The sequence below is a fragment of the Lepisosteus platostomus genome, chromosome 12 (genome assembly GCF_059453375.1).
Source record: "Lepisosteus platostomus isolate fLepPlt1 chromosome 12, fLepPlt1.hap1, whole genome shotgun sequence".
NCBI lineage: Eukaryota > Metazoa > Chordata > Actinopteri > Semionotiformes > Lepisosteidae > Lepisosteus > Lepisosteus platostomus.
In genome coordinates this window covers 20,174,573-20,202,336 of record NC_142622.1, presented here as the reverse complement: position 1 = coordinate 20,202,336, position 27,764 = coordinate 20,174,573, and the positions used below count along the sequence as shown (strand labels likewise).

Sequence of the window (27,764 nt, the reverse complement as noted above, 5' to 3'; positions counted from 1 at the left end):
AATAAAGGCTTCAGTATTTGCCTTACAGAGCAGAGATTGTTGTTGTTTCTCATCCTAATAAAGTATTTCATTTCTCAGACTGTGTTTTTAGTGTTGATTGAGTTATTAAGGTATATTTCTCCCAGTAAAAAAAAAACACAAATTGATTATCTTCTTCTTAGAATTTGCCTTTGACTGATTTTTTGGTTTGGGAATTATGTGACTGGTGTTGCCATAGAAAGATGAAGCCTTATCAATATCCATTGCTTCTCATCAGCCATTAGGCTACAGGATGAGAGGCTGTGCTCACTGAGCATGCTCCTGACGACTGCAGCCTTCACAGAGAGTGTGGAATGAGGGAGGGGGGCAGTCTCACTGTAAGGGCCAGACTGTACTGGAACACAGAGCAGCCTGCTGCTGCAACTGGGGCTGATCTCCATCTCAGGACACAGCCAAAACCTGAAGGAATGTGAGACTGCAGAGTCGCCCACAGGGCAGTGAAGAGACTGATGAAGGAGGCTTAATTTGAAACTGGGTATGGGAAACAATGTGCGACAGAAGGAGAAAGGGCTGAGGGACTGATCGAGCGAGAAGAAAGGATCAGATTGATTTTTACTGGAGATGAAGCAAGGATCTGGAAGATCATTAATCTGTTACATTGAAATTGCCAATGTCAGAATGAAAAGCTTGTTATTGTCTCCATTGTATGAGAAGGGGATCACAAGCTCCAGTCAGGGCATAAAGGTTTCTATGCCTTTCTTGAACAGTATTAGAAGGCTGGTTGAGTTTAGTGCCACTGTGTTTCACTCATTGTGTCCTGTATATTCTCTCAGCGCGCTGCAAGGAATATAGACCTTATTTAACCGTGAGGTCTGACTTATTTAATTCCTGCAGTGAGTTCAAGTCCGGGTCTGGAGATGTATGCTTTTTACTCCCTGCTCGTCTATATTTTCTACACCCTCTTCAAGAAGGAGGAGACATCGCAGGAGGAGGCAGGGCCTGTGCTGCAGGGTGGAGTTCCTGCACAGGTAAGAGTATTTCTGTTGAATCTGAGAAGATTCCTGCTGGGACATATATGGCCATTCTCGTCACAAGATGGCACTGACCTTCACAGATCCTGTTTAGTTTAGGGAATGTCACTATGTGAACTCTGAGCTGCCACAGCAAAAGCTGCTGTTTTAAAATAGATTTTTTTTTAATAATGTACATTTCACTGGGAAATATACAGTATATTTTTCAGTGAAACAATCATCCACTTGAAAGAATTATAACTTTTCCCATGTTACATTATAAGACATAATTTTTACATTATAAACTGTAAAGTACAATTGTGGTTATTAAAATATAGAAATCTTTTGCTGCTCTAAAATCAATTAGAGGAAAGCAACCAGATACAGGTTGTGGACAAAAAATGGAATCAACAAAGTAGAGTCACTTAATATGGTGTTAGACCACCCCATGTGACTAGTACAGCCTGTAAGTGCAGTACTACAGAATCTGGAATTCTGTAGGAGGGGTACAGCACGTTTATTTTGCAAGAAGCCCAAATTAACTCGTCCTTGGTTGATGGAGGTCTTGATAACACTGTCTTAGGCTTCGTTCCAGAATATCACATGAACCCTCTTCTGGGTTCAAGATCTGGTGACTGTGAAGGCTGTAACATATGTATGTCATATGTCAGGCCCATGAAACCATTGGGCAACCACACATACTGTACTTTGTGGATGGAGTGGGGTGTCTTCCTAGAAGACATCACTCCTAGTAGCAAAGAAATGCTTGATTCGTCTAATATTCATCTCACCAAATGTGGAATTCCAAGTGTGTTGAGTGGTTTGTGCACTGCAACCCAACTATATGGAGTTCTTGGCAGACTGTTTTTGCGGAAAATGGCTGTTGCCACCCCAGATTGAAATTTGTAGTTACTTGTGTGGAAGACATTACTTTCAACATACTGGGTGTCCTCATAAATCCAGATGCTTCCATTTTATTCCACTACCTGTGCATTCTGAAGCAGAAGAGGATGTCATACACTGGAAAGCTATCTGATTCTAGGCCATCTGATTCAAGTATTCAAAATCATCAAATGCATTGACAACATTAATCCCATAGATTTTTCCAAAACCAACAACGAAACACACCTAGAGAATGCGAGTGGAAACGACAAGGATTTGTGTTCAAAACCTTTTTACACAAAGAATTGTGGGAGTATGAAACAAGATTTCTAGCCATGATGTTGAAGCCGATGGCTGTATCCTGAAAGGAACAAGGGCAAATTAGGTCATTGGATCACTTACCTAAGGAGAATCAACTGAACATGTTCGACAGGCTGCATGGACTGTTTATTAACAATGTTCTTATATTCATAGTGTATTAGGGTCAACTAGGCTCCTCAATGAAGTTTTAAGCCCTTGGGCAGAGTGTCGTCTGCGTTAAGGAGCCATTATAATTTCTGGGATTAATGATTTTTCAATTATTGACAACTTCAATGTGTTACTTCATTCACTGTAGTATGGGGCACAAAAAATAAAACCAATGTGTTCAGTTTTTCCTAATTTCCCACACTCCATTCAGTGTCCAGAGTCATTTCAGGGACAGCATAGCACAGGGAGCAGAGTCAGACTGATTTCCACAAGTCTACACAATAATGCTAGTATTATATTCTAAAGTACACAGACATTATCTGTACTCTTCATCTGAGGTGAATAGGTGTGTGGATTACGGTTTCTATTATAATAGCACCCCTGATCCTCTGTTGGAATCCTTCTGCTTTCTTTCAGACTCCTCAGGCTGCTGGCAGTGTTTCCATGGAAACAAGGAGCAGGAGAAGAAAAGAGGGCGCTGCTCCATGTCTCCAAAAGGAGCGAGGTGCCAGTCTGACAGACTCAGACAGTAGGTGTTCCTTGTGGGAGAGGCTGGTATACTTGGTAGATATGAGCAGGCATGTGCTCTCCCTTCGTGATCACTGTATTGTGATATTGCTTAGAGAGCTGGTATTACTGTGTGAGAGCATTGTCTGTTTAAATATTCAAGGCTACTATGCACAAGAAATGTAGTATCAGAGTGGAATTGTCTGCTTTCCAAATGCCAGTGGGGAAGGATAATAGATGAATATCTGTGTCAAGCCCTGTGTGATGATCAGTGCTAATCCACTAAACACATCTCTGTTGTTATTAGGTACTTTTAGGTTGTTGTGGTTTTTTTTTGGTATATGTTGTGTCTTTCTATACTCCAAGGCTGCTGATATGACAGGATATGCTAAATCTCATGGAAGGGGGCAAGCAAAGACAAAAGTCTGATTTGTTTTAGGAACAACATGAGGGACAAAGTCCTCTTTCATTTCAATCATAAACCAAAATGATCAGTATGGAGAAATAAATATCAAAGATGCAGCCCTTGAGTGACTTCTCTTTGTAATATCACAGGACCCATTTTTTGCTCTAAGAAATTACTTTTGACTGTAAATGTCTTGACAAGCCTGCTAAGAACTGAATTCTAAGATCTATTATGTTTTAAACATTTGTATGCCTTGCTCTTTAAGTGGATATTTTTCAAATTTGCTTTGCATTTTAATACTTACGTGTTTAATTCTTCATGAGGAAATTATAAACATCTATTTATTTGCGTTGTAGAAAACGTGTGTTTGTCATATAAAAAAATGTCAAATCAAAACGGAAAACTCTCGACTCAGTGTTTGTCATATAAAAAATGTAAAATCCAAATAGACTCAGACCTTGATGAATCTCAATGCAGGGAACCTCAAATCAGTAGGATTCCATCCTTAAAACAAAGTATGCATTTTCTCTATGCAAATTTCTCAGTTTTTTTCCAAACACAACCATTAATCTCACATTAAATTAATAACAATGTTTTTATTGTGTTTCTAAAGACTTGTTTTGAAAGATGTGGAATTATTTAATTTTAATGTACATTTTGGCTCACTCTCTGTTCACTCACTCAGGCCCTGGTTTCTACCCTTTCACAGAAACACCATTCGGGTGTTTTCTGATGATGAATACAGACGTTCAATTTGTTAGCACAGCTGTACAGCCATGTCTGATGAACAGTTTGTTTGATTTCAGGGTTCAGTGGGAAGGACTGATGGGTTAAAAAGCAATGTTTTCATTCTTAGGCATTTTTGGGCTTTATCCACCAGTCTGTAGCACTGTGTTACCTCTGTTATTAAAGAAGCAGATCTGGAAATGTCCCCTTGCCAGTCCCAGCAATGATAAATTCAGTTATCTTCTCTGTGAAGAAATCTTTCATGGTGTAGTCAGTGTAGTTAGCATCATATCTCATGGCTGACTCCTCTCATTTCCTGTCATTTTGTTTTTATAGTAATCCTATGCTCCAGTCCTACTGTGTCTGTTACAGTAGGTCAATTCAATACTGTCCTCTCAAAACAGAAAACAGGAATTGAGTTCTAAGATAGAAAGTCTTTTAAAGACTTTCAAAGTACATTCCATCTTCTAACTGCACTGATTGACCCTCTCTGGTTATGTAGTGTCTCTCAAATCTTTTCTCTTTCTGATTGTACTGATTGTATCTCCTCTCTTTCTGACTGTTTAAGGTATATTCATGTCTTATTGTTTATCTCTACTTTTGTTCTGTCTTTCCTTTAGCTGTATTTTCTCTCTCTAACTCTGCTGTCTGGAAATGTATTCCCTTTGCAGGCAGCATCTCTGAGAGTGATAGTCTTTCTCTCAGTGAGGAAGAGGAGTGCTGTGACGAAGGCTTCGAGGGCAGCGCAACCTCCCCTCTTGATGCTTTCCTTTGTTTTAGACGGGAATCAGAAGAGAGGAGGGATTCACACACACAGCATGAGAGGAGCAGCATAACGGTATCCTGCAATACTCTCCTTTAGACATGAAGCATGAGTGGGATATTTACGTATGTTGAGGAATGTGGTGAATGTGGTTCTAACCACTGTGCCACTCTTACAGATGATCAACAAATTTCAGTTCAATTGATTCATCAGTGATTGCAGCACAGAAGTGAATACAGCAGAAGAGTAAATACAGTGCAGCAGTGAAAACAGTGTCAGTACAATAGCGAAAATAGTAGAACAGTGAATACATTAGAACAGTAACATGCTACATGTTGAGCAGCAGTGAGTATAGTACAGCAGTGAATACAGTAGAACAGTGAATACAGGGCAGCAGTGAGTATTGTACAGCAGTGAATACAGTAGAACAGTGAATACAGGGCAGGAGGGGGTATAGTACAGCAGTGAATACAGTAGAACAGTGAATACAGGGCAGCAGTGAGTATAGTACAGCAGTGAATACAGTAGAACAGTGAATACAGGGCAGCAGTGAGTATAGTACAGCAGTGAATACAGGGCAGCAGTGAGTATAGTACAGCAGTGAATACAGTAATACAGTGAATACAGGGCAGCCGTGAGTATAGTACAGCAGTGAATACAGGGCAGCAGTGAGTATAGTACAGCAGTGAATACAGTAATACAGTGAATACAGGGCAGCCGTGAGTATAGTACAGCAGTGAATACAGGGCAGCAGTGAGTATAGTACAGCCGTGAATGGTGCTGAAAGTGAGAAGACATGGATCAAACGGCACACCCCGTCTTCCTCCAGGCTGGAGAGTCCCCGCTGCTGACAGTGATGTCCCACCTGCTGAACTTCCTGGAGCAGTACTCCCACATGCAGCGGCTGCAGGAGCGGGCGGAGCAGCACCGCCTGCAGCTGGGGCGCCACAGGGCCCGGCACCGCCGCAGGCTGCGGGCCCTGCGCGCCGCCTACCGCCAGAGGCTGAGAGACCAGGGCAGCGTCATCGGCAGCCTGGAGGGAGCGATCGCCGAGCAGCAGAGCCTCCTGGAGGCCACGCAGCCCAGGGGTGAGCCATCAGGCCTCCTCTGGCCTGCCTCAGCAGAGCCCCCTCAGGGTGTCTGTCCACCTTGTACACCACACACGAGCCTTCTGCGCGGACAGCTGCTCCAGTCTCTCCCTGGCACTCCACTCTACGCTATCACTTTACACCGTGCCTGTGCTCGGCATTACATTATCTCTGGGCTAATGCTGCTCTTTGCATTCCGGAGGGCTGTTTATTATTCTAAGTATTATCATCACTGTTATTGTGAGTGTTTGTAGCCCTGTACGCAGTAACAATTCATCATCGGATTGTCCCCATGGAAATGGTTTGAGACGTGTTATTTTGTGTGTACGGAAGATCAGGTCACAGCCAGAGGGTTAACAAAACACCTGTTAACAAAAGCAGTATTCATATTGATTTTTTTAAACATATATTTTTGTGGATCACTGAAGATGGAAAAATCGACCTTGTTAAACCCGGCAAACTAACTTTTGAGAAACCTCAAGCGAGTTATAAGCTTAGCACAAATGTACAGTATGTCCTCCAGCTGACGTGGTGTGGGGCTCAGTGCCAGTTAATTAAGAGCAAATTCCCATTTACAAGGAGGACACGGAGGCTCGTTTATGCAGCACATTACTTATAAGGGCAATCTGGGTGACGTACCTCTGCTCAGGGCTACAACTGCAGTGCAACTGCACCACTCCAGATTCTGGAGCCCAAGGTATTTATTCACACTGCTGTTTTACAGCTAACTTGGAGGAGATGTTCTAATGACTTTCTTCTTCCAGGAGAAGTGCACAAAGTGTACTCCATATCCAAATAGAGATATAATAATTGAAATGTTGTTGTAATATATAATACCACTTAAGAGTAACATTCACTGGATTGAATATGTGTGGCAGAGCCTTAAGCCTCAATCCTCAGTGTCGAATCTGGGTTAAATGAACAAGAGTTGCCTCATGTAGGAAGGCGTTCCTTCAGCCTGATATGGCTCGGGGTGCTGTAAGGTGATACGAATCACATTTCTCCTTTACAAGCCCAGAAGATAACACCTCCAGGCTTTGGGGATGATGGTGGCTTTTCATCAATAATAAAATCCCAAGTGCTGTGCTTTATGCTGCTAGAGAACTCTAAAGCTAGTGCCTCTATGTCATGAGTATGTGTGCTATAATTAGCCTGTATTCACCAGAGAGTGCTCTCTAATGGGCAGAGTACCGGCTGTGTGACGTTGGAGCTTGTGTTAGCTTATTGCAGTATCTGCAATGCAATATTCTGGCAGTATCTGCAATTGTATTCTTTACCACACCAAACACCAAAACATTTTTCATCAGTTGAGAAAATTGCATTATACATTTAACCATCTAAAACATGAGAACCTACAACACGTCTGCATTTCTCCTTTTCAAGTGCTTCTTTTATATTATTCTAGTATTTGTAGTACTCACTTGTATCTCATTCTTATTAAAGGAAACAAGTTCACATTTTTCATAGTTTATATCCAGGTAATCTGTCAGAAAAATTAATCACTGTTTGTCCAGTAACAATTTTAAAATATTAATTAACCAGAGTTGTCCTCACAGAAATTGATAAAATTGTATTCTAGCCTAGTAAAAAGAGAAACCATCTTACAGCTTTCTTGGAAGGTCTTAAAAGGTTTAATTCCAGTGAAAAATAGTTGCTCAAAGAGGCCAGTCCCCATTTAACAGAACACCCTGTTTTTCCTACAGGTAATTTATTGTGGTTATGTACATTATAATTGGAAATACTAGAATGCTGAACAAAATGGTTCAATGATTGTCTTATACCATTTAAAACAGTAAGAAAACAGAAACCACAGCCACCAATGATGTGATTTGTAGGATATTTTAGAATTCATATGTGGACTGTCATCACAAAATAGATTCAATCATCAATCAGCATAAATTCTATTGGAGTTTAGTCCATCAGTTTGTTCCACCTGGAAATAATTTTGTATTTTGAGAAATGATCAGGACCATGACAGGCACTGATGGCTTTTTGTATTTACACCTAATTCTCAGCTCGCTGCATGTGTTCATGCTGGTGATGTCCTGTAAATTATTATAAGTGGTAGCAGTACTGTGAAATTCAGTGTCTCTGACTTCCTGCCTGGCAGGAGAGTGTGTGTCTGCTCCTTGCTCTGGCCCTGCCGTGCTGAGCCCACGAGCCCAGGACGGCCTTCACCAGCTGGTACAGTCTCTGCGTCGCCTGCAGGGGGAGAGGAGCAGCCTACAGGGGGAGCTACAGAGTCTGCAAAGGCAGCTGGAGCAGAGGGAAAAAGACAGGCAGCACATAGCCAAGGACTTCCAGCAGGAGGTAATGCTCTCACTAGGACCTGCTTTCTTAAAATAGGAAGTACTGACACAAAGTAACTGCAGCCCTGACAACACGTGATTGAAGCATGAAACAAACATCTTTATCAGGGGCTTGGCCTCATGCCCCATCTAGGGACTGATGCATAGCAGTTGTACACAAAGTACATATTATTTAGGTTTAGGCTTATTTGAATTATGACTGAGCACTGTGCAACTACAGTTAAATACCAATGAGCCATTTCTATTGTGTGAAGCATTTAGTAGAAAAACATAGCAAAAGAAGATATCATGTGGAGTTAAAGAGTTAGAATATAATTGCTCTATTGCTTAATGCTTAAAATGACCATCTAATGGAACTGTGCCGCTACATGGATAACAACATCAATCAATATTGCACGTACAGTATATAGAAGACTCCGTGGGTGTCTGTAACAGAGTGCAATGCAGTAAGCATGCTACAGAAATAATATCACACCCTTGAAATCTTGATAATGCAGAATTTTGACTCGACAGAAAATCTAATTTTGTGGCACAGCTGACTTCTCTGCTGTCTACAGAGTGGTGCTGTGTGGCTCTGGAACTGTGAATTCAGGCAGGGGCAGAGCAGATCTGAGCACATCACTGCTACGGCGTAGTACTGCCCTGCAACAGAGGAGTTTAGAGGGGGAGAGTGCACCAGGACTCAGTTCAGTGAACATGTTACAGATTTATGTTATTCCCTGAAACCTAGACTGCATAGAATTCTCCAATGGCAGAAGATGTTGTGCAGTGAAATTTTCCACTGCCTACAAAGTGGTGCAGTGTGGCAGAGAGTTAAGATGAGACAATCTTTAAACAGTAGCACAGCAGCCAGGCTAAAGGCCCATACAGCCCAAGCCAGTCAGCCTGTCCCAGGATACAAAACCAAAAACAAAAGTACTCACTCTCTGGTCTGCATAGGCTACACAAGGAAACCCATTCTCCAGTGTCTGTGACTGACCTCACAGTCAGCTTTTTAAGTTCGTTTTGCACTCTAATGAAATTAGTGTGATAGACAGCAGTTTGAAACAATACATTGTTGCCAGGACAACAATGAGTCCTATGAGTACATTATCATAGAGTGATGGTCCTATACAGCTGTAGTTGCACGCATATATCTGTTTCACTGGTGGGGAAAGGTATGGAATATGTTTGTGGTCTTAATAGGATGGTTGTATGATTGAAATCCTGATTTCCTTTAGAAGAAAATATCAAAATAGTCAAAATATCAAAAAAGTGATAGAAAGAGTGATCCCAAACAGAAAATGGAAGATAAAATATTTCTAAAGGGGGAAACTTCCAGAGAAGATGAGCCAGAAATCTGTTCAATCTAGTGCCAAGGCATTAAAGCTGTCCGCGTGGTGTGTCTCACTGCTCTCATTATGTTTAGATTGAGGACTTGAAGCAGCGTATTGAGGAGAGAGAAGAGGAGCTGACTCGGCTGAGAACAGAGACAGTGAGTCGAATGCCTGTTAAATATGAACTCATGAGTCCTTAGGGGACCTCAGTGTACAGTACCTAAAATTAAAATGTTCCACCCTTTCAGAAGTCTGTCTGAAATTTGGGAGCATTTAATTAAGAGATCATGCATTATAGAATTAAGGTTGAAATCAAGGTGCATAAAAAAACTGATTACGGAAACCTCTTGCACGATTCATTCTAAAAAGTACAACCCAATTATTAAACCTGATACTAACTTGCGCTTTCCTTATCTTTATTTTGTATGAGATTGCTTGACACATTGTCAACTAAAATGAAAAATGGCATAATTAAAATATAGATTTTGATCACAGTAAAACAATTATCTTCTGCTTATAACATTCAGATTTGCATTTTTGCTGTTGTTCTTTCGGACTAATTACACTTGCTGTCAATATCAATGACTCATTTGCCTTTACACCTTTTTTGAACTCATGCACTACAAACTCCACAACAAACCAGTAGCTAACCAGCCCAGCATGTCTGCGCTGCAGTGTCCTTAGTTACAGTCTGCAGTTTTTTTTTAGGGTTCATGGGATGAAAGTAGGCCAGGAAAAAAATGATGTATGCTGTTATAAGCTCATAGAATGGTTGCTAGCCTTATCGAGATACATTTTTCTCATATGAAGTGGTTCTCCTGCCTTTCTGTTTCTAGGGAGTGACTGATTCAGAGAAACGAGCCCTTTACCTCTCAGCTGAGAATGAGAGTCTGAAGCAGAGCCTCAGCATGACTCAGGGCCTCTTACAGCAGCTTTCCCTCCTGCCTGCTCAATCCAGCACTGCGCTCATCAAGGTGAGGAGTCTCTTCTTAAGCTCTTCCACTTCATTAAGATTTAGGTTCTTGATCCCTACATGCTGTATGAACCTGCCATAATAGACTGACAATATTTGCAGAAGACATTATTGTTCTAAACATAATTGTAGGTGTTTATTCCATAAAACACCTGCAATGTTTTATGGAATAGGTTTATTCCATGCTAAAAAGAGAAGAAAAAAACCACAACATTGTGTTACTTTCTTCTCTTTTCAGCTTGGAATAAACCTATTACTTGTTCCTTTGCAGCCTACACATGCTGACGCAGCTACCCACCTGAATTATACACTTTGGGCAGGATCGATGAACACATCAATGCAGTTACTCTATGGGTTCCCATGTGGCTCAAACAGCAGTAAAGAAAAGCAGTCAGGGCACAGGTTGAGCCCTGCAGTGTAGGCATTGTGTGGGCTCGGGTATGCCATTTACTGTATTTTCTAAGCAGTGGATTACTCTTGATTGCCCAGAAGCTGAAAAGGTTATCTTCAGATTAGTGTAAAATACTGGGTTTGCTGAGCACCTGTTAGCTTGTGATCTCATCAATAAGCACTAACTCTCTGTGGGCAGTGTGGCATGAAAAATTGTTCCCTGACAAACGTTTTGGAACAAGGTGTGAATAGCTGTCACTTCCCACACACTGCCTATAAGGTATTTCTGTCAAAGCTAAATTTGTCAGTTTGGCAATTAGAAATTTGGAGCAATAAAAAATAGGCAATTCAATTTAAAAAAACTGTAAGAGTTATAAATCCTTCTTACTTATTTTGCTGCATCGAATTACAAGGACTCTGTATCCTAAAAGCAGCTAATTATTTTGATTATCTGGATTTAATCAGCAGCAAATCTCCCATCAACTTGGCTTCAGCTTCCAGGCAACTCACAGTCTCATAGAGTCAGATTCGATTCTGGAGTGTACTCTGTCATCTCTCTCTTACGTTATACAGAAAGCGTTCTGTTATCTCTCTGCAGAACATTATATAGAGAGAATCTTGTTATCTTTTAGTAGAATGTTGTGCAGTGTATCTTGACATCTCTCAGTAGAACGTTATGGAGTCTATCTTGCCATCACTTAGCAGAATACTGTGGAGTGTGCTCTGTCATTACTTGGTAGAATGTGGTAGAGAGAGCATCCAGTCATCTCTTAGCTGAATATTATGGAGCGTACTCATCTTTCACTAGAAAGTTATGGAGTGTACCTTGTCATGTCTCAGCTGAACGTTCAAACACGAAAGACAAATACCGAAGCCACAAAAGCAGTGGCTACACTCTGAAAATCTGTACCTCTTCCAGGAAAACGAGTCTCTGCGGAGCCGGGTTCAGCAGCTGGAGAGCTCTCTGCAGCTCCGGGCCGAGCAGCTGGCTCACTTGGAGAGAGAGGCGGAGCAGACCGAGTGGAGGAGGAAAGAGGAGCTGCATCGCCGAGAGGACAGGGTGAGGGAGCTGCAGCTTGAGCTGGACAAGGAGAGGAGCAGAGGGCCCAAGATCAAGGTACGAGGACAGTATGGGTCTCGCACGTGTGCATGTCTGTGAGAGCTGAGTTTCCTCTGAGGCTGCTTTTCTGCCACCAGAGCTGAGCCACAGTCAGGGCTGGGCAGCACTGTTTCCCAGTGTCAGTCCTTCCCCAAAAGTAAGAGATAGACTGAACCAGGAACACATATACACTGATTCTATTCATTCACTTGTATAATTGAAAAAATATATATGTACAATAAAAATTAAAGGTTTATCTAACAGATAGTAAGCTACTTTATAGTATATATCTAAAATGGAAAACTATACAATGTTCAAAAATCAAGAATGTCAAAAGCTGAGTGCCTTTCTTCAGTAAGTGCGATGCTTCTACTACATTCAAAAGAAAACTTGTGAAAGTGTTGAAGTATTTGTGTCACAGGGAAACCTGTGCTAGACATGTTTATTGAGGACCACTGACACAGGTCTGGGGCTGTCTGGATCCTGCAGTATGTCACACAGACTGTGGAGGTGGACTCACCTGGAACTCTCAGGCTGCTGGCCGAGACGAGAGAGAGGAATGAGCACCTGGCGGAGAAGCTGTCCAGCCAGAATGAAAAATACAGGGAACTGGAGGGGCAGCTCAGGGATTCTGAAGAAATTTCTGCCAGCCTGCAGAAAAAGGTAATTTAGATTAAAAACAACATTCCAGCAGCTACCAATCAGCACTGTAAGTAGTTGTACATTCCTAGTAAGCATGGCCTTGGTTTTGCAGGTACAGATATTTTCTACGTCATGTTAAATTGGTTTGTGTTTCCTATTGAAATTTTAAAAATAAGAAAAAACTTAGTGACACCATCGTGCACCCCCTCTTTAGTTTCAAAGAAGTATACTGGTGTTCTGAAACACACCAGGGTGTTTGTGATCTGTGTTGAACTCACTGATTTAGATTGTGGCTTACGAGTCTGAGATCGGGAGGCTGGGGCAGCAGTTGCTGACAGAGATCGGGCACCTGGAGGCCAGGAAGGAGGAGGCAGTGAGAGAGGCCGCGGAGTGTTCAGAGCAGCACCTTCAGCACCTGCGGGAGCAGTTCACAGGTATCTTCCCCCTGCACTCAATGTAAGAGCAATTCACAGGTAACTATTGGAGTAAATCTTTCCACGGGGGTTCAAAATACAGTAATGCTCTCTCATGGGGGGAATTTTGTAGCTATACTGAATTTTCCTTATTATAGTGGTCATTTCCATCCATACACAGAAACATACTGTTAGGAATCCCTGGTGGGGAGATACAAGGATCCTGTGCAGACGCAGGCACGGGTAGTAGATGAGGCAGGCGAACAATCCAAAACGAGAGGCAAGGTCGTGGTCAAAAGGCGTAAGGTAAGTCATAATCCAGGGAGAACACAGATGGCAAACAGTCTGAGGCGAGAGGCGAGGTCCAAAGTCGAAAAGGCAGAAGGGGAGTCCAATATCCAGAATAAACGAGGTACGGGAAAAACGCCAGGTAGAGCTCTCAAGGAGTAGACTCAATACCGAGCAGCGGGAAGCAGGTTAAGATGGTATAAATAGCAGCTATCACTGCTGAAAGGGCCGATATTCCTAGGCCCGAGCTTCTTGGAAAGCAGGCGTAGAGGTAGGTTCCTTGTTGATAGCCAAACAAACTGTCCTCACCGAAAATGGGGGCTGGTCTGAAGTGTCAGTTTGTGAATTTGGCCTGGTTCTGGGTTGACTTGGTGAGAGCTGTCCTCACCATTCTCCATGCGTTTGTTAATAATCACCCGCTGCTGGTGCTGATTAGATCGCTTAAGAGTTGGTCTTAACTGACGTGACACATACAAGGTTCTTTTGTTTTAAAAATAATTTCACTATGGCTTATGTTTTCCTTAGAATGTCATGTTTTCTATAGCCCTCTTTGCAGTTAATGCTAAAACCTCATTGTGTAGTCTAGAACTTAGGAGCTCTTGCATGTTTTGATTAGAAGATCAATTGTAATATCCTTGTTACAGTTTGCTGGTTCACCAGATAAAACATATCATGCATCACTTTCAGTCTTTGTGGTTCCATTGCTGAAATAAGGCCTCCCCAAGTTTCCCCCCGGGCTGTCCTCCTTCAGCTTATCCGTGCCAGCTTCCAGGTTTTGTCTTGCTGTTTTCGTCCTGTTTGGATTTACTCTGGCTCTGCACACAAAGGTGCTGGTCTTTTATCCCGCAGGTCTGCAGAGCCGCCTGTCAGCGCTGCAGCCTGCACTCCACGCGGTGAAGGCCAACTACAGCAGCCTGCGCAGTCAGGTCCGGAGCTTCTCCGACTTCTATGGTGCCGCTATCAGTGAGGCAAAGAAACAGGTCTGTTCGGGCATGTTTTACGATGGGAGTGATGTGATTTTTAGGCATGCTCTATTTATCTATTTTAATGCTTATATGCAGTATGTTGTTGTCTTTAATTTAAAATGGGAATATTGTACAAGGGCATGGTAGCGCAATGGATAGCATTGCTGCCTTGTAACTATGGGCCCCTCCATTTGCATGGGTTTCCTTTGAATTCCCCTTTTTCCTTCCAGACTGAAAGATATACTGGCGGGTGAATTGGCTTTTGTCAAATTGACCCATGTGCGTGTGTGTGCCTTGTGATGGACTGGTGTCCAATCCAAGGTATATTCTGTTTTCCGCCTGTTGCTTGCCAGGATAGGCACTGTCTTTCCTGCTACCCTGTATTGGATAAAGTGGTAAAAATGGATGGATGGATGGATGGATAGACACACAATTTATAGCCACCATCTGTGTTTCTTGTCTTGGTTCATGGCTACAAACCCTGTAACTACACACAGCGAGAGTGAGGAAGTATAAATATACTCCTCCAACCTTCCCACCTTTGAGTCATTAGTCTTTTGACCAGCTCTGAAGCCTTATTCAGGTGGTGCGGTGCTGACTGAAGGAGGGGAATGTCCCTTACCTACAACACTGTGAGTCTGCAAGCTCCTGGGAGGCTGTTTCTCCAGGAGCTGAATGCACCCAGACCAAATAAACTCAAACCACCTTCTGCAGCACTGAGCCCACTTTGCACCACAGCTTGGGAAGGTCACTGTGAGCAAGTGACATGACTCAGGTTTGAGCACATGATGCCTTTATTTCCTGACCTTCCAGTTTTTTAGGTTAAAGATTAACTTCTTTAGTCTTGAACAGAGGAAACTGCCATAGAGGACTTTATGGAAAAATGGAAAACTCTTTAACAATAGTCAATCTAGAGGACTACTTTAGCAATAACTCTGGATAAAGGAAACAAGTGGAAACTAAGAGGAAGTGTATTTAAGACTGAAATGTGGAAGCACCTCTTCACACATACTGTAGGTTTGTGGGGTCTGGATCAAACTATCCAGCCGGCTGCCAAGTTGAATTCCATTGTTGCTTCAAGAAATGGCTGGATGATCCTTAGATCCTGGATGAGCTCTTTAGATCCTGGATGAGATCCTACTTGTAACAACTTGTAACTTCAGTTTTAGGCTTTCTTATAGATTAACGTGCTAAATCCAGTACAATCCATTGAACAATTGTAAGGTGTAATAAAATCACTGGAACTGAAAGACTTAAGTGAGGTCTTAAATAGCAACAAATTTATCTTTGCTCAGGAATGATGACCTGGGTTGGTATCTTGCTGGTACCTTTCCTGTGACACATCCAGAAGCTTTTTAATACCCTTTTTATTGTTTTCATCAGCTGTGCAGTGCAATCACTGAGGTGTCTGAGGCCAATAGAGATATTCTGGAGAAATACAGGAAGGAAGTGGCGTTGCGTAGAAAGTACCATGAGCAACTGGTGGAACTCAAAGGTATGGTAACAACAAGGGACTTCCTGTTTCAATAAAGTTTTAAAGACACGTCACGATTTACATCTCTGAAACCTGCAGCCACATACTGTATAGGGGAAAGTGAGGAAGTGTAAGCTGATTCCTCTGACCTGCCCCTTATTCAAAATGTGTTAGAAATCATCTAACACAGAATGGAATTTGGAACAATGATAGGAATCTTGTTTTCTTTTAAATTAAAGAAACCAAATTCTGCTGTAGTGTTCATCCATTATTTACAATATGCATGATTAATTAAGTATATGCAAGGTTTTTCTGTATTAATGTTTCTTCTTATGAAGTCCAAATTGATCACGTTTAATAGAACAAAGAAGGAATAATAACCTCTGTGGAATGGTGACTGTCATACAGGTTTTTTTTAGCTGAAGTTAACTGGAGGTATTTTATCCAGGACCATAGAATATTGCTCCTGCAGTACAAGCCTAACACAGAACAGTACAGTGTAATACAGCAAGGAGCAAACCAAACCAGAAAGGATTTGTGGTGTTCATGTCTTTAAGATGTCCCACTGGCATTGTGTGTGATATGACAGGCAATATTCGTGTCCTGTGCCGCGTGAAGCCTGTTCTGGTGGAAGACCAGCAGGAGGAAGGACAAACGACAGTGGTGACAACCGACCCCAATAATGAATCAGCTGTCATTGTCCGAAGCAAAGGCCGGGAACGTACATTCGAGCTGGACAAGGTGTTTCAGCCTCAGGCTACACAGGATGAGGTACTGGCCCGCTGTGCACTACCTGCAGTCACTGCTGTTCCTTCCAGGATCCCCAGAGAAGCTCCAGTATGGAATTAAACAAAGTCCACCATCTGGATAGACAGCAGCCTCCAGTTTCATTCAAACCTTAGAAGAACTCAAATTTAAAGCTGATTTAGCATGAAAATCCAGATGCTCATTCAGAATGTTGCATTAAATCCATCAAAAATGAATGGATTTTATGACCTTCAGCATCGTAATGAAGTCTATAAATGAAGCATGTCAAAAACAGTTCGAAATTAATTTATTTAAATTTATTTTAACCCAGCAACCAGTATTTCTTGAACTCTCCCTTGGCTCTGGTAAGGAAAGGAGGGCCTTAAACTTCCCATGAGGGATGTTTGACCAAACAACCATACAGAACGTATTCAGGCCCTCCCGGTCACTTGACCTGAGCGTGTGATGTGCTTTATTCAGCTTCTACATGTTTTGATAAAGTCTGTGATGAATAACTAAGAACATTGTGCTATGTTTTCTTAACCATTTGGACATTGAACTTGACCATGTTTGATATTCATGACAGAAGACTCCAGTTTTGGTTCAAATACTGTACCTTCAAATCCATAAGTTCCTCTATTCTAACTGGGGCACCAAATTCAGAGAATGCAAAACAACCTTCAAGCAAAGTAGATCAATTTCAGCCATGATCTTCAATCGTGTTAATTACACTTGTGTTAAACTGTCCAAAAACTCAATACATGTTTATTCTAACCACATAAGAGGATCTTGTTTAAGTCAATTAGAAGCTATTTAACAAATTCATCTTTCATTTTTATGTTGACATTGAACACTGCCAGAGACCCAAATTCATGAGTTTAACATCGTATCCTAATAATGTGAGAGGTTTATTAAATTTCCCAGTTTGTTGTCTTTGGGTGTGAATTACCTTCCCAGGCCTCTTTTCTTAATTTTATTTTAAAAATGAAATAAGTGTGTTATCTTTGGAAAGATTGTATTGGAGCAGGGATTCGATGGAATTTGTTGCTCTTTTATAGGTGTTTCAGGAGATTGAGCCTCTGGTAACTTCCTGCATCGATGGCTACAATGTTTGCATTTTTGCCTATGGGCAGACTGGCTCTGGGAAAACCTACACAATGGAGGTATTATCCTTGGCTACATTCTGAGCTCTGATTCTCTGAAGAATTCGTGGAATTGCCAGCTTACACTGGCTTCCCTCCTGTTGTTTGGGTGATCTGCATTTACCTGCATTCACATAAATCACATTGGACCTCAGTCTGGTGCGGATTTGGGATGGGGAGGAGGACTCTGCTTAACACTGCAGAGTGCAAATGATAAATGCAACCTGTGAAGCAGATTTTGTTTTCTCACTACATGCAAAACAATGGGACTTGAAGAATTATTTCACTGGTTGGTTTGTGGGGTATACAGTAGGTGCAGAACAGGACTGCACTGCGTCAGATTGCACTGTGCCAGGAAAATTTAATTGGGTCTTTATATCCTCATCCATTGCACAACAAAATATCTGTTGTTACTGACTAAGAAATCTGGTAGAATACATTATAAGGCTGTTCACAGTAATTATCAAATGCATTATTACACTCACAGATCTAGGTCATTTTATATTGTGTATTGGTTATTGTGGATATCACTAGTAAAATAGTAATTTTACTTAAAGTAAGGGATCTGTATTAAGTTGTTAATCATATAAGGTGATCTGGTTCCTGAAGCAATGAATACCAGAAACCGGTGCTGATAAAATTAAGGCACTGCAGCAGAAAGAAACAGGAATTTTTTATTGCTCTGCAGTGCTGTCTGGACTATTGTTACCACTGTGAGTGCGGCAGGGAGGAACTGTACAGCAGGATAATTTGTATATTTCCAAAAAGAAATGTACTGTAACTCATTCTTATTACCACTGATATCAGCATCTATAATCAAACTCAATTTGCACAATAGTACTTCAAATGCAGGCAATGTAAATTATAATAGCTGCTGAGTGTACACAGACGTAAGTGCCAGATTGGATAAACTACTGTTTTAAGCATTCTTGCAGTGATAAGTCAGAAGGTATAGTAGGTCAATACTTATTTAAAAGGCAGCTGTATTTGTCCTTCAACAATAAGCACACACAGTTTGTCATGTCAGGCACTATTCCTATTAAAAATATGTTTAATTAGTTTTTTTTTTCTATAATTAATAGTAGCAGTAGTAGGAGAGGTAGTGTTAGCTGTACTGAAAGAAGCAGAACATCAACTTCCATTTTTGTTGTGTATTAGCTAGCATTTGTGAGCATAGTACAGACAGATTCTTTTGAGAATGCACGTTGCAACATGCCAAAACAATTTAAATAGTGCTTGTGAATGAGTTAATTATACCTTTCATTATTTTGGAAGGTCTCTACTATATTGTCATTCTTTTACAAAGTTCTAAGAATGGCTACAATTATAAAAAGGTTTCCCCCTCACAATTCTTGAGTTAAACTTAACTCCCAAATATTATATTTTCTCAATGCTGAGTTTCAGGAAAAGCATCTTGTGAAACAGGAAAAAATGTGAACATCCAAAATTACATTTTGCATCTTGAATATATTGTTAATATATTGTTGTGGCCAATTTGTAGAATGTAGCCTCTTCAAATTATAAGTTCTTTTTGATTTCTGCTATTTTTTTCAGGGCAGTGTTGAAAACCCAGGGATAAACCAACGAGCCCTAAAACACCTTTTTAGTGAGATCCAGGAGAGGAAGGATATGTGGAACTACACTGTTACCCTCAGTGTAATGGAGATCTACAATGAAGTGCTCAGGTACTACGCTACCTGTCTGTCTGTCTGTCATCCTTGTCACCCTAGTATGTCTCTACAGCATATGACATACAACTTTGGAGTATTTGTGTGTCACTTCCTTGTACAATATAAGTACAATATATTTTCGTTAATAACGAAATAACATTTCGGCTGTGGAGCCTTCTTCAGGTGTGTGTATTCTAATTCCTTCCTGTGCTTGGGCAAGGGTTGTAGCAGTTTAACTCAACTGACAATTGGAAATCCTTAACTGAAGGGGGGAGTTAAAAGGAATTAACTGGAAAATTCTAAAGCAAAGAAAGTTGAAATTGTTCCAGTCATCCCAATCAAATTAAACCTGCGTGGCCATATCCAAAGAAACAGCAACTCTAAAGTCTCTTGTTTGCTCTACATACCTGAAGAAGGCTCCACGGCCAAAACGTTGCATTTTCTTCCTTCGCTTTTCAGCATGGAATAAACCTACTGTATTACTTGTTCCATTGTAGCTAAAAGCATTCGTTGTGTTTTTAAAGCCTGTCAGTATATTTATTTACATTATCATTTGATTATGAATTTTATAGTTTATAGTTAAAGTTTTCTTACTATTTTATCAAAATCTTTCTAAAGTTCAAAATAAGTAATTTTAGAAGTTCTGTACTTATACTGTATGTTCTACACCTTGAGAAGAAACCTGTTTAGGGTGGATAACATATTTTAATCAAGATAATTCTTCATTAATACTGTACAGATTCTTCAAGCTGAATTAAAAACATATGAAAACTCATAAATGAAACATCTATTGCAGCAGTCTCCAGCCCAGGTCCTGGAGAACCCCAGTCCAGCAGCTGTTATAGGTAGACCTGGAACAATTCAACTATGATAATTTAAACAGGTGGTGTTTTCAATCAAGTAATTTATAGATCATTTGGAACAAAAATGTGAAAATCATTAAGCTCACAAGGACCAGTGTACATTTTAACATTAATTGCTTAATTGATCAATAACCTACACCAGAGTTCCTAATATTTATTTTCTGGACACCCCACTCAAAGCGCTTTACAGGTATTGGGGACCCCTCCACCACCACCAATGTGCAGCATCCACCTGGATGATGCGACAGCAGCCATAGTGCACCTGTACACTCACCACACAGCAGCTCTCAGTGGGGAGGAGAACAGAGTAATGAAGGATTTAATGGGGATTATCAGGAGGCTAAATTTCCATTGGGACGCTGGGGTTAAACCCCTATTCTTTTCGAGAAGTGCCCTGGGATTTTTAATGACCACAGAGAGTCAGGACCTCAGTTTTACGTCTCATCCGAAGGACAGCGTCTGTTTACAGTTTAGTGTCCCCGTCACTATACTGGGGTATTAGGACCCACATGGACCGCAGGGTGAGTGCCCCTGCTGGCCCCACTAACACTTCCAGCAGCAACCTTAGTTTTTCCCAGGAGGTCTCCCATCAAGGTACTGTCCAGGCTTACACCTGCTTAGCTTCAGTGGGCTGCCAGTTATGAGTTGCAGAGTGATATGGCTGCTGGTATAGGGTGTGTGCCAGTGTGTAGGTCATTTATGGTGACCTATTAGGGTATCTAGTTTTGGGATTTACAGGACTAAGGTTTGAGACTCCTGCAATATGGTATATTGTCCAATCATGCACAATCTTGGTTTACATGAATTTCGGTTGTTCAGTAGAATTTTGTTTTCCTCAGAGATCTACTCAGTAAGGATCCTGGGGAGAAACTCGACATTAAGATGAACCCAGATGGGACTGGACAGCTGCATGTTCCAGGTCTGAGAGTCATTGAGGTCAAGAGCTTCCAGCGCATGAGGAAAGTGAGTCTCTCTCCCTTCCCAGAGTCTTGAGCTCCCCCTCCCTCCTACAGTTCTGTTGAACACATACCCTTGGTGTATTAGACAAAATGGTGACTATTTGTACTTCAGGACTACATTAGGTGACTTCTCAGGTTCAGAGAGTAGGCAGTTCAAGCATTGCTTCTTTGAGTGTTTTTGCTAGGTACCTAGCCAGAGGATAGCATGGTTCCTCAAGTATCTGTCTGTACACAGCTAGCTCATGTGTGTGAGGCAGAGGAGTGTATTGTTGAAGGTATCCCACTACAGATCCCTGGGGCTCACAGTAGGGTAGTAGGCAGATAATGGATAGGCCAAGAGTGCGCACCTTGGAAACAGACCTTTTTCAGAAAGGAATTTTCTCATTCCTTACTGTGCCTGGGCAAGGCTTGTAGCAGTTAAACTCAACTGACAATTGGAAATCCTTAACTGAAGGGGGAAGTTAAAAGGAATTAACCGGAAAATTCCAAACTAAAGTAAAGAAAGTTGAAATTGTTCCAGTTGTCCAATCAAATTAAACCTGCGTTGCCATATAAAAAAAAAAACAGCAACTCTAAAGTATCTTGTTTGCTCTACACAAGGCAAGAATAAATATATAGATCATGGTTTGTTTATGGGTTTTTTGTTTTTCCAACCACATCATACAGCCCAGTCCTCCTAGTGAAGATACCCAATGACACACATTCAAGTAAAATTGTGAACTGATGAGACAACCTGTATCTCAAAGTGAATACAATCCTCTTACAAAGTGACTTGATTGACAGAATCAAGCTGCTGTTAGATTAAGAATAATTAGAACATTAAAATGTTACATGGGTATTTTCATGTCCAGCCCTTTGGGTTGTAATGCTCATTATTCAGTTCCCTTTGTGTCTGCCAATGCTGTTCTTCATTTGTGCAGATATTAGCTTTGGGCCGGAAGAACAGGATAACCTACAGCACTAAGATGAACCAGCACAGCTCTCGCTCACATGCCCTGCTCACTGTCACTGTCACTGGCACGGACCTGGCAAACGGGGCCAAGACCACTGGTAAGGAAGAGTGCAGGCCATGCAGTAACTCTGAAACTGGAGACCCCGGTCTTTGTGGAATTCCAGAAGTTAATTTTTCACAGTGTCGTAGAGTGTGTTGCAGAGACCAATGCCAACAAGAGACTCTCAAGCTTGTTTTTGCTGTCCAGGCTGGGATTGAACCCTATTCTGAATTTTTCGGCCCATGTGAAAGAGAGTATTTCAAGAGGAAAGAATGGTCAGGGGCAAGGGAATTTCAAAGAGCATCACCAGAAAACCATTTTGTAGACATTTATAGCAGAGCTATTCTTTAGCATGTTTTGTTGTTTGGCTTTCGGCAAACAGAGCCCAAAGTAATCTTGAATTCACTGAAGTTTTCTTAGCAAATATTTCTGTGGTGCAGTGGTTAGCATTGCCATCTCCCAGTGCTGGCTCCAAACCGATTTCAGACCTGGGCTGCTATCTGCATGGAGTTGCATGTTCTCCCTGTGTTTGTGCAGATTTCTTCCCAAAGCCCAAAGACATACTGGAAGAGTAATTGGCTTCAGGCGAAATTGGACTTGGTGTGAGTTTGTACGTTTTTGTGTGTCTCGTCATGGGCTGGCATCCCATCCAGGGTGTATCCTGCCTTGTTACCCCCTTGACCCTGTATTAGATACAGCAGTTAAAAATGTGTGAAGTTCTATTCAGTTTTTGCCAAGCAATGGATTATTCAGTCACTCTTCCACACTTATAGCACTGATAGAAAATCATTGTTGTCAACATCCGACTGCAGCATAATACATTGATTTTTGTAATGAGCCCCACAGAAAGGCTACAGTGCAACAGCTGTCATTTCTTGTGTTTGGAATGTCCAGGGAAGCTGAACCTGGTGGACCTGGCGGGTTCAGAGCGCGTGTGGAAGTCTGGGGCTGAAGGTGAGAGACTCAAGGAAGCCCAGAACATCAACCGCTCCCTGCTGGCTCTGGGGGACGTCATCCAGGCTCTGAGGGGCAAGCAGACCCACATTCCCTTCAGAAACTCCAGACTTACTTACCTGCTGCAAGATTCTCTCGGCAAAGGCAACAAGACTGTGATGGTGGTACAGGTATGGGTCCAAGAGGAGGTGGAGAAACATAGGGCAGAATCAGAGGTCAAACTATTGGGAACTGTTCAATCTCCTTGCATTATGACTACTTTTACATTTTTTATCACTGTGTCTGTATTTGAGCTACCACATAACAATACAAATAAGTACCACTGTCCATTTTCTGTTTTCCATCTCCAATAATTGTGTTTAGTCACCTGGAACATCTGGTTACCAACCAAAACATTTTTGGATGAATAATTTTTAAGTCCATGTTTTATATTCTCACCACACTTTACAGTGCAGAGAAAATACCTGTGAGACGGCTTACATCTTCATGTAAGGCTTAATAAAGGAAAACAACATTATTTTATGTAGAGAACAAAGATGTACAATATTTGTAAAAAATAATGGTTGGTGCCTCCTTGGGCAATAATGACTCCAAGTAGATGTTTCCTGGAGCTGTTTATCAGTCTTTTAGCATTCAACTGGTTGTCCTTACAGAGCTACTTCATATAGAGGACATTTGGAGTTTTCTTGCATGGGATAAGGGTCTTCCCAAAAGACAAAATATCTTCTTCAGCCATGCTGTTGTAGGTCTTGTATGTTTGAGATCATTGTCTTTCTGCATCCCGTTCGACCCAGATTCAACCTCCAGCTCAGTCTGTAGTTAATTGAGTGATGGATCACACTCCCTAATTCTTTTGGGTCAATAAATGCATCTTGTTCTCAGTTGTAACTGTACTTCCAGGTACGTTGCTAAAACCAGTAGTCTGACTTCCATTTTCTGTTTCTTGTAGATCTCCCCACTGGAGAGGAATGTCGAGGAGACCATGTGCTCTCTGAAGTTTGCACAGAGGGTTTGTAAGGTGGAGCTCGGCCCTGCATCGCGGAAAATCGAGCCCGCGGGGCACTGCGAGTTTTTCTCCTAAATTACACTGACTAACCAAAACAGTAACAGCACCTCCAAGCCAGCTTGTGAAGCTAATGGCTGGATCCACAACATCACAAGGGCTAAGATTAAAATCAAGGGCTCCAATGTGATTACTAACCTGCAATACAACCACTAGAGGCCCAGCAGGAACATCCTTGCAGTGCTTCAGTCAGCTTTGTTTTAACTGATTTGTAAACTGGCAACTTTTCTCTGACAAACTTGACACAGTTTAAAATATACTCAGGGATTAATCTCTGGCTCAGTGGTTTAGACCAGGAGAATATTTGGGTTTAGGTGATGTGGTGTCTCTTGAGAGAGGTTCAGGAATCAGAATTACAAGCTGGCTGAAAATACTGGACCTACAGTACATAAGTGAAACTTTCAAAGCTTTTGAAACTGACACTTATGGGAGTGCCTCAGTTCACAGAAACAGCATTCCTGATATCTGCAAGGTAATGCTTAATGTTTCTAATATCAGTTGTGTTGCTTTCAATTAAAATGTAGATGAGACTGGTGCCAGCATTGAGAAATTTGCAAGTGCATATGTAATATTAACAGAGGAATCAGAATTTCTTGTGACCTATAAACCCCGTCATCGTAGTTTTTTATCCAGTTGTGCTCAAGAAATCAATGTCTTACATTAGCCACCGATAAACATTTCTAGCACAACCATCGGGTTCTGCTGTATGACTTGAAAATTTCACATACATTTTTTATATGTGAAAAAGGGAGATTAAACTGATTCAGGTAATCACAGAGCAACGTAGTTAGCCTTACATCTGTCACTTGTAAAAAGAGGAATACTAAAAATCCCACCCTTATTCTGGACCTCAAGGGCTAGAGCTGTGGACACATGTTTAACTCTGAACATTTTGCTGGTAGCAGCTGGTCATATTTGGCATCTTTGTTTAAATGTCAATGAGATTAAGATGTACAGTATAAAGGAGGCACAGCTCCGACAGTACATTTAAAGCATAGCCTTCATAAAAGGTAAAGGAGGATTTTCAGAGCTTTTCACTCTGCACAATGCTTCCTAAGCTAATGCAAGGGTAATTCTAAATGTTTTATGGAGCAAACTTAAAAAAGTCAAGGAATGAAAAGGAGCAATATAAATATTTATATTAAATTTAGTCTGAACCTGAAACATATTTTTTGGTCAAATTTACCCCTGGGTAAAAAAAAGGTTTTACAATTGCACTGCGAGTATAAATAAATGTTTCTCATTGTTAATAATTGATGCCATAGTTCATTATGAAGTTTTCCAATATGCTTATTTAGTAGTCGTAAGTGTTAGACTTAATTGTAACTTATGGACTTAGGTTTAGAATTGGCCAGTATTTTAATATTTGCCATTATGTAAGGTGCATAGCAGAGCAATTTAAGGAAAATTCCCCAGATAGCTGAGACTGTTAAGGGCTCTTGCTCTACAAGAATCTTTTTATTTTTGTAGTCAGTTCAGTGACTTGAACTTCTGCCTTAGCTTAGCATCTAGCTTAGTTCAGCTGAATTAGTATAAGAAGCCATTCTTAGGCTAAATTCCAACAGAGCTAGATATTAAAGCTCAGTGAAGAGATAGGGGGGGGGAGAGTAGTGCAGCTGTTTCTCAGAGCTATAGAAGAGAGCACTTTGTTTAGCATGATATCCTAAAACTAATCCACATAAGCTGCTAGATTCTGTGGGTTTAAATTTTGTTTGTTTAGTCTCTGAAAAAGTGTCATAATACAAGAGTAATGCAGACATTAAATAAGAATGAGAGCAATTCGAAAATCAATGGAAATTTGTTAATGTACTGCAAATGGAAATGGAGCATCAGAATGCTATACAATACACCACAGTCTGTACATTCCACATTGCACAAGCTCTGCTCTGAATTTTTCAAACCAAATTTCATTTCACTTACGACTGTCTACATTAGATTCTATACAATTGTCTGCTTTGACTGCTTTGCTTACTTTTTCAGGCACGATAAAATAATTATACTAATACTTGTTTTTAACAGTCTGCTTTACTCCATTCTTCATTTCTCACACTTTAAAGCTCTGCATGAATCACACATCTAAAAGAAGTCTCCAAAGACAAATGCAATTGTTGGTGAATTTCAATATTATGACTGTCTTTCTGTAGGTAACTCAGCTTTAGTGCATGAAAATTAGTTGACATTTCAATTATTGCTGAAAAAATAAAAAAAATCTAGCATTTCACTAACACATTGTAGGGGTATTATTATAATTGGTTTATGAATTAGATAAATATCTCCCAGACTCTCAAACTGTAGCTAGCTTTGACATTCTTAGCTTCAAGAGTCAACAAACTGAGTTAAAATACATTCTATTGAATCTTGAGGTTCCAGTAAAATTGAAGAAGTAACTCATTATTCACATCACTGAGTATGTACAAATAAATATTTAATGGTGCTTAATCTCAAAACCCATGCAAAAAATAAACTCATTAGTATGATCATTTGCATGTATTAGTAACTATCTAAGTAACTACTCAACAATATGTTACCAAATCCTTATGAATTATAAACCAATGTCTAACAATGTATTTTTTACATAAATGACTGTGATGAATGTTGATTTGGACTTTGTTATAGTGTCCTTGTCTATATAATGAGGGCAAACTGTATCACGAAGGCAGGATACAGTGGGAAATATTGTGTAATATATGTATTGAATAAAATCATGGCAATACAATTTAATTTTGTACTCTTTCCATCCAATAATTATTTATAGTTTTGCTCAAATGCTAGAGCATGTCTTTGTATACTTGTAAAACCACTTCACACAACAACTGAATTCATCCACAGAAATAGTCAGACATTTTGGTACTTTGCACACAGTGTAAATCCCTAAACAAGCTCCTCAGTGTAACCACCCTAATACAATCACATTGCTGACACATGAATGTCCTGACTGGTCCTACCTAAGAATTCCTGTTGCCAAAAATCAACGCTCACCTACCTAAACAAAAGTACTTTAGTTCAAAACCATATCATCACTATAGAAAAGCATTTTTACCTGGTAATTATACTGTATATGAGTCAATATAAAGTGTTAACTCTTATGTAGCTAAAAGTTACATACTGTAATGTGTGATGTAGTGCAGAAGTTTTTATTTTTAATTTAAAAAAAAACAATTTAAAAGAATAACATATTAACTTAATTGATGCTACTAATGCACATGGACCTACAGGTTTCAAGCGGTGACTTAGGCTCTGGGGGCAGTTCCAGAGGCTCAGTTTTTGTTTTGTTTTTTTCTCCACATTGTGATGTTAGAGCTCTTCTTGTTTTCACTACTTTATGCACTGATGATGATACTTATTAATGCCATCACAGCGTGTATACAATTCATGATACACTGAGACGCATTTAAAGCAGAACAATGCTATTGGTTCCTATACTAATATGTTGCATTTAAAAATGCCTCTTGGTATATGATTTAAACCTATGCAAAAGATGGGGAGGAGGAAACATGCTGCAATAGGGGAATGAGCCTCTCCAGGGAGTAAATAAGGTGGTATGCATTGCTATATTCCAGGTCATTGCCTATCAGCTTGTGTTCCTTTACAGCAGTACAGAATTGACTGTCAGTTTGGACAAATTGTGCAGTCAAGTATGTTGCAATGTACTGTGTACCAGAAGGTGGCAGTATAC

General features: G+C 40.7%; 1 protein-coding gene across 3 annotated transcripts; it reads left to right on the top strand.

Annotated features, from left to right (window-relative positions):
* The first annotated feature begins 335 nt into the window (after positions 1-335).
* LOC148651253 (kinesin-like protein KIFC3) lies at positions 336-26,804 on the top strand. 3 transcript variants are annotated; one of them, XM_088601324.1, is made up of 20 exons: positions 336-514; positions 874-1,007; positions 2,757-2,868; positions 4,650-4,816; positions 5,571-5,829; positions 7,940-8,139; positions 9,547-9,612; positions 10,291-10,428; positions 11,737-11,934; positions 12,406-12,579; positions 12,845-12,992; positions 14,109-14,239; positions 15,608-15,719; positions 16,288-16,469; positions 17,504-17,608; positions 19,142-19,272; positions 20,960-21,083; positions 22,000-22,129; positions 22,966-23,195; positions 23,975-26,804. In XM_088601324.1, the coding sequence occupies exons 2-20, from the start codon at positions 897-899 to the stop codon at positions 24,104-24,106; spliced, it is 2,850 nt and encodes a 949-aa protein (XP_088457450.1). In that variant the 5' UTR covers positions 336-514; positions 874-896; the 3' UTR covers positions 24,107-26,804. The 3 variants fall into 3 exon arrangements, with proteins under 3 accessions (XP_088457450.1, XP_088457452.1, XP_088457451.1); XM_088601326.1 differs by having other exon boundaries at positions 336-1,007; positions 4,759-4,816; XM_088601325.1 differs by having other exon boundaries at positions 336-1,007; positions 12,418-12,579.
* Positions 26,805-27,764: the final 960 nt, after the last annotated feature.

Coding starts and splice junctions, on each gene's coding strand:
- LOC148651253 (XM_088601324.1), top strand. CDS start 897: ATGTATGCTTTTTACTCCCTGCTCGTCTATATTTTCTACACCCTCTTC. Junction 19,273..20,959: donor ATCTACAATGAAGTGCTCAG/GTACTACGCTAC, acceptor TGTTTTCCTCAG/AGATCTACTCAGTAAGGATC. Junction 23,196..23,974: donor AGACTGTGATGGTGGTACAG/GTATGGGTCCAA, acceptor TGTTTCTTGTAG/ATCTCCCCACTGGAGAGGAA.